Source organism: Schistocerca americana, chromosome 1, assembly GCF_021461395.2.
Source record: "Schistocerca americana isolate TAMUIC-IGC-003095 chromosome 1, iqSchAmer2.1, whole genome shotgun sequence".
Taxonomy (NCBI): domain Eukaryota; kingdom Metazoa; phylum Arthropoda; class Insecta; order Orthoptera; family Acrididae; genus Schistocerca; species Schistocerca americana.
Genome location: NC_060119.1, coordinates 812326354 through 812338733, shown reverse-complemented (window position 1 = coordinate 812338733; position 12380 = coordinate 812326354). Strand labels below are relative to the sequence as shown.

The 12380-nt window shown below is 39.2% G+C and overlaps 1 protein-coding gene and 1 pseudogene across 1 annotated transcript in view; both read left to right on the top strand.

Annotated features, from left to right (window-relative positions):
* Positions 1-12380, top strand: part of LOC124545982 (ubiquitin carboxyl-terminal hydrolase 8) — a 226904-nt gene that overhangs the window by 113267 nt on the left and 101257 nt on the right. Inside the window, exon 7 of the mRNA XM_047124950.1 lies at positions 5411-5898. Coding sequence (XP_046980906.1) covers positions 5411-5898 — 488 coding nt within the window. The remainder of the gene's footprint in view (positions 1-5410; positions 5899-12380) is intronic.
* On the top strand, positions 9614-9731 carry LOC124556232 (annotated as a pseudogene).

The following is a 12380-nucleotide window of genomic DNA, read 5'->3' as shown; positions in this document are numbered from 1 at the left end:
ACAGTATCATAGTATTGACCCTTCTCTTTGCTCGTATTTTTTCTTCCTATCATTCTTTATTCATTTGGAATATTTGTGCAAAAAAAGGATAAGATAATAAATCAATCATATAGGCCATGCAATTGCATCAGTAATTTATTTTTCATTACAAGCTGTACATTTTTTGTGGTAATCACCATACAAACATTTAAAAAATAAATTCTTGTTGCACTGTGGGCAAAATAAAGCAGATGAAGATTTAAACGAGAGAAGGGATTATAAATGAAACGAATTTTAAGCAGACTGAGGAATAGAAGTAATGAATGCAATAACATGGATGAAAATTTATTTCTCTGTCGTCCATCTTCCTGTGTCAGGCTTCCTAGGTACTTGAAACTCTCTACTCTCCTCAATTTCCATTCTCTGGCCAGGTCTGTATGGAACATACGCCTCTCCATCGTCTTCTGTCTTGCCACCATCTCTCCGTCTTCACCTTGGTCTAGTCTTCTCCTTTCTTCTGGAGGCATTCCTCTACTCCTTTCAGCTGTCTGTCTCTTGGTCTTGCTCTTGGTCTCTTTCCTTCCAGTTTCATCTCGTGTATCCTCCCGAGTATCCTCTTCTCATCCATTCTCTTAACGTGTCCATACCATCTCAGCTTTGATTTCTCTATCTCCTCCTGTATGGTTCCACCTTCATTAACTCTCTGATCCTATCATTTCTTAACCTGTCTATCTTTATCACTCCAATACTGTTTCTCAAGAATTTCATCTCCACAGTTTTTCTCTGTTGCTTTCATAAACCAGGTTTTTGATGAATATGTCAGGATCAGGACATAGTATGACTGGTATAAAACCTTTTTGCTGAATTGGGGTACATCCTTGCTCCATATCAGGCTTCTGACACTCTTCCAAAATGCTTCTGCTTTTCTCCCCGCTCATTTATTTCTCTGTCGCCCATCTTCCTGTGTCAGGCTTCCTAGATACTTGAAACTCTCTACTCTCCTCAATCATTCCCCACCAATTATTATTACCATTGTTCCTCTCTCCTCCTTTCTTGTTGTGATAATCATCTCACTCTTACGTATACTAAATTTCATCCCATATTCTTGTAGTGTTCATTCCCATATGTCCACCTGCTCTTGTACTTCCTCCTCCTCATTCCCCCAAATCATCAGATCATCTGCAAACACCATTGCTTTCATATTCCTTTCACAAATTACTTGTGCTACTGTACTCATTACATCATCCATCACTACAATGAAGAGTAATGGTGAAAGTGCACTTCCCTGCCTCAAGCCATTCTTCTGTTTAATCCAAGCTGATCTCTCTCCTTCCACTTTCACACAGCTCACACTTCCATGGTACATTTCCCTTATCCTCCAAATAATCTGTTTTGCTACTCCTCTGTTCTCCAGGGCTTTCCACACTTTGCTTCTAAGTACACTATCATACTCTTTTTCAGTGTCCAGGAAGGTCATTAGTAGACCTATTCCATATTCATAGTGCTGTTCCTGCAGTTGTCTTACAGCAAAAATTAGATCCACTGTGGACCTTCCTGTTCTGAAGCCATGTTGCTCTTCTCTCATTCTTCCTTCTAATTTTCCTCGAATTTGTCCTTCCAAAATTTTCTCAAAAATCTTTGCACAATGGCTCATCAATGTTATCCCCTTGCACTCTTTTCTATTTCCCTTCTTAAAGATCAGGACGATTATTCTCTTCTTCTGGTCGTCTGGGATCATCTTCTGTCTCCACACAATTTTCATTACTCAATATAGCCATTGTATCCCTACCTCTCCTGCTGCTCTCATCATCTCTACACTTAGCTGGTGACTTCCCTCCCTTCATCTTGCCCAATGCCTCTTCCACTTCTCCCCATGTAAGTTCTAATCAAAGTTAATCACTCTAAAGTTAATCAATAAAAATAATTAAAATCATATGGACAAAGATTCCAAGTGAAAGAAAAAGTGATAAGAAGAAAAAATGAAAGCAAATGAAAAATTTAAATGATGACAGAAATGATGCAACAAAGAAATAAAAATATTATGATCAGTCAATCAAATAAAAATAATAATCGAAGTCATACAGACTTAATAATAAAAAAACATCAAACCACTTGTTGAGATTTGAACCCACAACTTTCTGCATGCCAGGAATATGTCTTAACCACTAAGCTCAGCAATCGTTCTGTGTAATACTACTACTATCAAGTCTCTAAAGCATTACAGGAAATTATTTTTTATAAATTGCACTAAACATTTCAAACTATCAATCCCACCCCTGGGCATCTCTCCATGTCAGTATGTCAAGTACATTGGGTAACCATGCAGAATGATTTAACATGGAATGTCCACATAAATTCAATTGCAGGGAAGCCAGGAAACAGACTGATTCTCATTGGCAGAAAACTAAGGAAGTGTGAGTATCCACAAAAAAGATGTTTACAAAACTTTTGTCAGGCTGAATCTAAAATTGTCAGTGTGGGACCCTTACCCTTGAATTAATCGAATAATAAATTTTTAAGACAAGTTGTGTGATTTGTTATGATTTTGTTCACTCAAGTTGAGAGCATTATTGAAATGTCGTACATATTACATAGGGAGAATCTACACGACAGACGTGGTGTCCAGTTCAATGAGTGAACATTACAAGATTGAGCAACCAACATTTTATTTTTCTCCCATGTACATTTCCCATAGTAACCAGATCAGTAATATTCCTTTGTAGAACAAGATAAAGGCAGAAGAAAAGGAATAATATTGGTAAACTACATCAAACTCGCCAAACCAGCCTTTACTAGTTTGGCCTCTCAACAATTCAGCTTGCATTCGAAATGACACACAAGAATGAACCATCAGGTGCAACAGTGTCGTTAGTGAATTACAATGTTAAAGAATGCTACACACATTTGAAATTGTGGGAATCTTTACAGTTCAGTATCATGTCTTCTAAAAGGAAACATGTTATGCTAGAGCTCAAGCAGAAATTCAGAATTTTAGGGAAGGTGAAAGCCACTGCTGCTGAGTACAGTGTTGGACAAGCAACTATTTATGATGTCAAAAAGAAAGACTATTTTATTCAACATTATGCAACCCAAATGGATAGTGAGCTGGAAAAACAGAAGGTTATGGGAAAAAGTTAGAATGAGCAACTGGACGTAGATGTTAGTAGATGGTTCATACAACAGTGCAGTAAGGGAAGTCCAGATAGTGGTCCCATAATAAAAGAAAAAGGAGCTGCATTTAACAAACAACTTGGTGGTAGTAACTTGTTTGCAGCAAGTGAGGGTTGGCTATTGAAAAAAATTATGTGGCGTTCAGTATCTGACAGCCGCCGGGGAAAGTCAGTCAGCTGATGGACAATATGCAGACGAGTTTGTAAACACATTAAGGAAGGTAATAGAGAAGGAAGATATAACTGCTGATGCCTTATACAGTGCTGATGAAAGTGCACTCTTTTACAAGATTCTTCCTTCCGAAACATTGGTTGACAAGCATGAGAAGGAGACTTGTGGGTACAAGCAAGAGAAACAGTGCATAACATAAATGGAACGTTGTAACGCAAATGCAAGTCATAAGCTACTGCTCACGATGATTGGGAAATACCAACATCCACTTTGTTTTTGACAGAGTGACATAAATACACTACTAGTGCAACATTGCACTCAGAAGAAAGCGTGGCTGTACAGAAAAATATTCTCTCGGTGGTTCCATGAAACATTTGTACCAGCAGTGAGAAAAGATCCGAAGAAGAAGAAGAAGAAGAAGAAGGAGAAGAAGAAGCTTCCACTGTAAGCTGTTCTTATTACTGAAGTGCTTCCAATCATTCTTCAATGTGGCTCTGAAGCCCAGGGGTTTACAAGCACTTTTTCTTCCATGTAGTGTGACAGCCCTGATTCAGCTCATGGACCAGGGAATTTTGGAATCAATTAAATGTCATTATCGACATGCACACCTGGCCTCCTTGCTGAATGAATGTGAAAATGACTCTTCCAAGACTACGCTGAAGGTGTCGAAGCAATGAACTTACTTGATGTTCTCCAAGAAGCTGAAGCGTGGGATAAAGTGGAAAGCACTATGATGATAAAGGGCTGGAGAAAAGTGTTGCCATCCATTGAAGCAGAGTTAGATCCAGAACTGAGTGGCAGCGATGAGCCACCCAATTCAGAGTCATCAGTTGCTGATACCTTGTACACTGACATGATCCACAAGCTTCCAGGAGGAGGAGAAATTGATGATGAAGATGTTGCTAAGTGGTTGAAAGAGGAAACCTGTGAGACAGACCAAACTTTTACAGATGAAAAAATAATCAAAAGCAAAAGCAAGCCGGAAAGTGTTCAAAGTAGTGAAAAAGGAGTGAGCATGAAGATTTCTCACACTACAGACATCTTCCTGGAGTACATTATGCCGCAACCAGATACTTGCAGTACCAATGTAATGATAATAAACTAGTTGTGTGACAAAGCGTGCTGCCATCGCATATTGTCATTCGGACAATTAAAAATTTTGAACATGTTTCATAATGTGTGATACTACTGTATAATTATGTACACACTCATTGACAAAGTTGCCTTTGGAAATGAATATATCATTGAATTTAATAAAGTATATCCTCCTATATTTTTAAAATTGTCTGTTCGGATTTAGTGAAGCACATCCTCTATGTTTTTAGAATTATATCTTTGGATTTAATAAAGTACATCCCCCACGTTTTTAAAATAAATTTCGGACACTCTCAATAATCCAGCACTTCCACTAATCCAACACCCATATGTGAAATGAATGACCTGATTACCTAGAGTCTAACGTGTGTGTCACAAATTATACTATGCCTCGAAGGATATAGATAAAGAATGTAAGTTGAAAGATGTTTCCAGGTGAACTGGAATGAGTTTCTGTATTGTTCTTTTTACTCAACACAAGCAGTCATCTACTTTTCTTTACACAGTGAAAGACAACATGTTACTGGCATTATCAGGGTAATTCCATTGCAAGTGTGTGTGCCTTGTAAAGCATAGAGCACTATTTGATTTTCATTTATAGAGGTGTAAAGGCAAGCCTCCAGGGAAAATGTATCCTGGATGGAGACATATGTGACGGCATGTAGTTGCCGGCTAAAATACTTAAAAACTGTGATATTTTCTCATTTAGCTATAATTTAGCCCAATTTTCCTTTCAGATAAAATAAATAAAAATTGGAAACATTCTGTGATTGCTGCAGTGGTGTGGGGAATTCCCTCTTAATCTCCTTCCAAAGAGAAGAATTTAAACTATCACTTTTTAGTAGTTTATATATTTGTATTGCAACATTTTATATGTTGATTATTTTGTTATCTACTTTCCTTTTCACTGAGTTGTAGTATTCGTTCTATTGGCCAGCTTGGTACTTGTAAAGCAAGTTTTTCTTTTTTATGTGTTATTTTGTCTTTATTTCAGATACAATAGAATACCCTGATATAAATGACTCAGTCACAAATACTGCACCATCACTGCCAAAAGTGGATCGTTCATCCAAACCAGCACATGTTGCTATAGCTGGACCAACTAACAGTAATAGTACAGCCTCAAGTGACGCTGATGCTGGTGGTGGCAGTGTTGTTTCGGATGCTCCATCAGTGCAACATGATAATGTGAGTTTTACACCACACAACAAGCCAGCCTTTGATCGTTCATCTAAGGCAGCAGCTCTTCAATTGTATGAGGAAAGAAGTCGTGCTTTAGCCAGACTTCTAGAAAAGCGAGAGACATTGGCAAATAATACACTGAATTTGGAAAAAAACCGGCTTAAAGCAGAAGAAGAGTGGGAGCAAATTAGACTACGTAAAGAGAAGGAAGCAGAAGAGGAGCTGAGAATGCAGCTTCAGCAGAAGGAGGAAGAACTGCTAAAGAATATAAGGAACTTAGAAAAGGAACGAAAGGAGAAGGCAAGTTATTTAAATCAAGTTGCAGCTGTACTAGAAAATACGTGTGTAATGGTATGTTAAAGAAAAACTAATGTGAATTTTGGTTTTCTGGAAAGAATTTCTTTTGTTTGTCTACATAACTGTTAGATAGATAGATAGATATTCAGCAATCACAGGCCCTGCAGACCAGGCGGTGCTTCCACAAACTGCCTCCATTCCTTGCTGTTTTGTGTTTTGTGCCCCTCCAGGTGTCTTCAATTCCCAGGGCTGCTAGGTCCTTCGCCAGGTCGTCCATCCAGCGCTGCCTTGGTCGTCCAATGGGGCATTTGGTGTTTGGTTTCCCCACTAGTGCTATCTTCGCCTTTCTTCCATCTGGCATACGGGCTACATGGCCCATCCATTGTATTCCTTTGCTCTTTATCTTCTGTAGGATAGTTGGTTGTCGCATCAGAAGGTGGATTTCCTTGTTTTTCCTCCTCCTCCATTCTCCATTATCTAAAACTGGTCCCCATATCTTCCTCATTACTCTTCTTTCAAATATTAATAGTTTTTCCCTTTCTCGCTTAGTCATGCTCCATGTTTCTGAACCATACATTACTGTTGAGCATATCACTGTGTTGTAGATTTTCATCTTAGCGTTCACTGAGATAGATTTAGAGCCAAGCATTTCTCTGAGGGAATGCATGCATTTCGTTCCTACTGCTATTCTTTCCTTGATGTCCATTTTTATGTTGTTGTCCTTGGTGAACCAAGATCCCAAGTATTTGAACTGGTCTACTCTCTTGAACCTCTTGCCATCTATCTCAAGAAATTATACCTGCTCTTGTCTTATTCCTAATTGCATGAACTCTGTTTTGTCTCGATTGACTTTGAGCCATACCTTCTGTGCATAATTGTCCATTTTCAGGTACATTTCTTTCAACTCGTTCTTCAATTCACGTAATAGTACTACGTCATCTGCATATGCCAGACAATTGAAGTTACCGTCCATCTCCATTCCAGCCCACTCCTTTTGGCTCCACTCTTTTATTACTTTCTCTAAGACGACATTGAACAGAACACATGAGAGACCATCCCCTTGTCTAAGGACTGTCTCAATCTCAAATGTTTCTGATATGGCTCCTCGGAAATGTACAGCTGCCTTTGACCCTTCCATACAAGCTTGCACCATTCTCACTAGCTTCTCAAGGATTCTGAAGTCCCGCATTGCATTGTGTAGGCTATTCCTGTGGATGCTGTCATATGCACATTGAAAATCGATGAACAGGCTGTAGATATCTTCATCATATTTCCAATGTTTTTCGAACAATTGTCTTAGTGTGAAAATGTGATCTATTGTCGATCAGTTTGGTCGAAAGCCAGCTTGGTACTCGTGTATGTTGTTCTCTATGAATGGTTGCAATTTTCTGAGGATAATGATGGACAGCTCCTTATACGTTACATTCAACAAGCTGATTCCTCTGTAGTTACCACATTCCATTCTGCTTCCCTTCTTGTATATTGGGGCATATTATAGCCAATTTCCATTCTTCTGGCAGTGTCTCCTTCTCCCATATCAACTGGATCAGTCAATATATCTCTAAGTGTAAGCTCTCACCTCCCTCCTTGAATAATTCTGATGTTGTTCCGTCCTCACCTGGGGCTTCGTTGTTTCTTAGTCTTTGATTATGATTTTCACGTCTTCTTCGCTAACTTCCCATTCTTCTTCATCTTTCCTTTCCTCCGTAGTGTTTGCAGGTAATATCCCACCTTGGTCTGGGCGATTCCACAGTTCGGAGAAGTATTCTTTCCATCTTTCTACAATTCTTTCCTTGTCGTTTATCAACATTACTATTATCCTTTCCAAGATAGTCCACACTAGAAATTATACACTTATGACCGTGCTCTTTTCAAACCCCAAAGCACTTCTGTATAGTCATTAGATCTCTCAGCACTCTAATCTCATCTATGTTTGTAAAATAGTGACCCTGTAAGCTTTTTGTGTTTGGGGACAGAAAAAGCCATGTGATGCCATGTCTGCTGAATACAGAGGCTGAGACTTCATCGTTGTTGTTGTTGTTGTTGTTGTTGTTGTGGTCTTCAGTCCAGAGACTGGTTTGATGCAGTCCTCCATGCTACTCTGTCCTGCACAAGCTTTTTCATCTCCAAGGAACTACTGCAACCTACATCCTTCTGAATCTGCGTAGTGTATTCATGTCTTGGTCTCCCTTTATGATTTTTACCCTCCATGGTGCCTCCAGTACTAAATTGGTGATCGCTTGAGGCCTCAGAACATGTCCTACCAACGCGATCACTTCTTCTAGTCAAGTTGTGCCATAAATTCCTCTTCTCCCCAGTTCTGTTCAGTACCTCCTCATTAGTTACGTGATCTACCCATTCAGCATTCTTCTATAGCACCACTTTTCAAAAAATTCTATTCTCTTCTTGTCTAAACTAGTTATCGTCCATGTTTCACTGCCATACATGGCTACACTCCATACAAATACTTTCAGAAACGTCTTGCTGACACTTAAATCTATACTTGATGTTAACAAATTTCTCTTCTTCAGAAACGCTTTCCTTGCCATTGCCAGTCTACATTTTATATCCTCTCTACTGTAACCACCATCAGTTATTTTGCTCACCAAATAGCAAAACTCCTTTACTACTTTAAGTGCCTCATTTCCTAATCTAATTCCCTCAGCATCACCTGATTTAATTTGACTACATTCCATTAGCCTTTTTTTCTTTTGGTGATGTTCATCATATACCCTCCTTTCAAGACACTGTCCATTCCGTTCAACTGCTCATCCAGCACCTTCGCTGTCTCTAACAGAATTATAATGTTGTCGACAAACCTCAAAGCTTTTATTTCTTCTGCATGGGTTTTAATTCCTACTCCAAACTTTTCTTTTGTTCCCTTTACTGCATGCTCAATGCCCATATTGAATAACCTCGGGGATAGGCCACAACCCTGTCTCACTCCCATCCCAACCACTGCTTCCCTTTCATGCCCCTCAACTCTCGTAACTGCCATTTGGTTTCTGTACAAATTGTAAATAGCCTTTTGCTCCCTGTATTTGACCCCTGGCACCTTCAAAATTTGAGAGTATTCCAGTCAACATTGACAAAAGCCTTCTTACAGTCTACAAATGCCAGAAACGTAGATTTGCCTTTCCTTAATCTATCTTCTAACATACATCGAGGGTCAGTATTGCCTCATGTTTTTCAACATTTCTATGGAATCCAAATGATCCTCCCGAAGGTCAGCTTCTACAATTTTTTCATTCATCTGTAATGAATTCGTGTTAGTATTTTGCAGCCGTGATTTATTAAACTGATAGTTTGATAATTTTCACACTTGTCAACACCTGCTTTCTTTGGGATTGGAATTATTACATTCTTCTTGAAGTCCAAGGGTATTTCACCTATCTCGTACATCTTGCTCACCAGGTGGAAGAGTATTGTCAGGGCTGGTTGTCCCATGGCTATCAGTAGTTCTAATGGAATGTTGTCTACTCCCAGGGCCTTGTTTCAACTTAGGTCTTTCAGTGCTCTGTCAAATTCTTCATGCAGTATCATATCTCCCATTTCATCTTCATCTACATCCTCTTCCATTTCCATAATATTGCCCTCAAGTACATTACCCTCGTATAGATCCTCTATATACACTTTCCACCTTTCTGCTTTCCCTTATTTGCTTAGAACTGGTTTTCCATCTGAGCTCTTTATCTTCACTCAAGTAGTTCTCTTTTCTGCCAACGGCCCTGCCACAGTGGTAACACCAGTTCCCGTCAGATCACCGAAGTTAAGCACTGTCGGGCTGGGCTAGCTCTTGGATGGGTGAACATCCGGTCTGCCGAGCGCTGTTGGCAAGTGGGGTGCACTCAGCCCTTGTGAGGCAAACTGAGGCGCTACTTGATTGAGAAGTAGTGGCTCCGGATTCGGAAACTGACATACGGCCGGGAGAGCGGTGTGCTAACCACATGCCCCTCCATATCTGCATCCAGTGACACCTTTTGGCTGATGATGACACAGCGGCTGGTCGGTACCTTTGGGCCTTCATGGCCTGTTCGGGAGGAGTTGAGTTTAGTTTTAGTTCTCTTTTCTCCAAAGGTCTCTTTAATTTTCCTTTAGGCAGTATCTATCTTACCCTTAGTGACATATACCTGTACGTCCCTACATTTGTCCTCTAGCCATCTCCGCTTAGCCATTTTGCGCTTCCTGTCGATCTCATTTTTGAGACATTCGTGTTCCTTTTTGGCTGCTTTATTTACTGCGTTTTTATATTTTCTCCTTTCATCTTCTGTTACCCATGGATTTCTACTAGCCCTAGTCTTTTTACCTACTTGATTCTCTGCTGCCTTCACTATTTCACCTCTCAAAGCTACCCATTCTTCTTCTATTGTATTTCTTTCCCCTTTTCTTGTCAATTGTTCCATAACGCTCTCTCTCTGAAACTCTCTACAACCTCTGCTTCTTTCAGTTTATCCATGGTCAATCTCCTTTCCGCAGTGTCTTCAGTTTTAATCTACTGTTCATAACCAGTAGATAGTGGTCAGAGCCCACATCTGGCCCTGGAAATGTCGTGCAATTTAAAACCTAGTTCCTAAATCTCTCTCGTACCATTATATAATCAATCTCAAACCTTCCAGCGTCTCCAGGTCTCTTCCACGTATACAGCCTTCTTTCATGGTTCTTAAACCAAGTGTTAGCTATGATTAACTTATGCTCTGTGCAAAATTCTACCTGGCAGCTTGCTCTTTCTTTCCTTACCCCCATTCCATATTCACTTACTACTTTTCCTACTCTTCCTTTTCCTACTATTGAATTCCAGTCCCCCATGACTATTAAATTTTCATCTCCTTTCACTATCTGAATAATTTCTTTTATCTCCTCATATGTTTCTTCAATCTCTTTGTCATCTGCAAAGCTAGTTAGCACATAAAGTTTTGCTACTGGGTAGGCATGGGCTTCGTGTCTTTCTTGGCTACAATAATACGTTCACTATGCTGTTTGTAGTAGCTTACCCATGCTCCCATTTTTTTTATTCAATATTAAACCTACTCCTGCATCACCTATATCAGATTTTGTATTTATAACCCTATATTCACCTGACCAGAAATATTGTTCCTCCTGAAACCGAACTTCACTAATTCCCACTACATCTAACTTTAACCTATCCATTTCCCATTTAAATTTTCTTACCTGCCTGCCCGACCATTACACTATTGTTTTTGTCCAAAACCAAGCACAGAAGTGTGCACAGCTGCGTTATCATGTTGCAGAAGCTGTGGATTGTTTCGTCATCTTCTGGGCTATCGCCCCCCCCCCTCCCCCTCATGACTTCACATAAACTAAACTTCTTGGAAGTAGCGCTTGTTACTGAATGTTAAACCCTGTAACAAAAACTCATGTTGCACTACACTGTTAAAATAAAAGAACACAAGGAGTGTAACCTGTATGTTTGACTGCACTTGTCAAATTTTAATTGGTTGTGGCAATCCATAATGCTCCCATTGGTATGATCAAGCATTAGTTTCAACATCATATCTGTAAACCCACTTTTCATCACCTATTATGACATGATTCAGCACTATTGTTGATTTTTATCTAGAGACTCCTGAATAACTTGCATTCATTGTTGTTTTTGTTCGAAATTCAACTATTTTTGAACTAATTTTGGTATCACACATTTCGTATTCAAAACATCTGAAAAATTTTGGTGGCGTGAGTGGGGTGTGGCAAAATCATTAGCAAATTTTCTGATTGTGATTCGGCGATTGTTCGTGATAATTTCTTTCACTTTTTTCCATGATTTCATTGGGTGGCAATATTTTGTTGTGTCCAGAGTATTAGTCATTTTCAACATCTTGAAGGCCTTCTTCGAACTGTTTATACCACATGTAAACCATTTTTTTACTTGTAGTAGACTCACCAAAAGCAATGTTTAATGTTTCTAAAGCTTTGTTCATTGTTTTGTGTTCTTACAACAAAACTTAATAAAAGTTTTCTCATCAATTTTTATACAGAATAAATTATTGCTGTTACTATCAAAACATATGTCAATTTTGACATCTGACAACAGACTAAATATCAAGCATGGTTAACACTGTAGAGGTATGTATCAGCAATGTTTAATAGAACAAAAACAAAATAATCGCATGAATGAGAGTAATACAGCATGCAACAACAAAAAAAAAATTCCATTACTTTTTAAAAATAACACATACTTTGTTGTTGTGAACTGATAAGCTCTTCAGTCTTTTCTTTCTTTGTTTTCCAATGGTGTCAGTTGTGTAGTACTTACTAACTAAACAATGGCGTGAGGGAAGGCAACCACATAATGCTTAAACTAGGCTCTAAACTGCAGATAGCTGGCCGCGGTGGTCTCGCGGTTCTAGGCGCTCAGTCCGGAACCGCGCGACTGCTACGGTCGCAGGTTCGAATCCTGCCTCGGGCATGGATGTGTGTGCTGTCCTTAGGTTAGTTAGGTTTAAGTAGTTCTAAGTTCTAGGGGACTG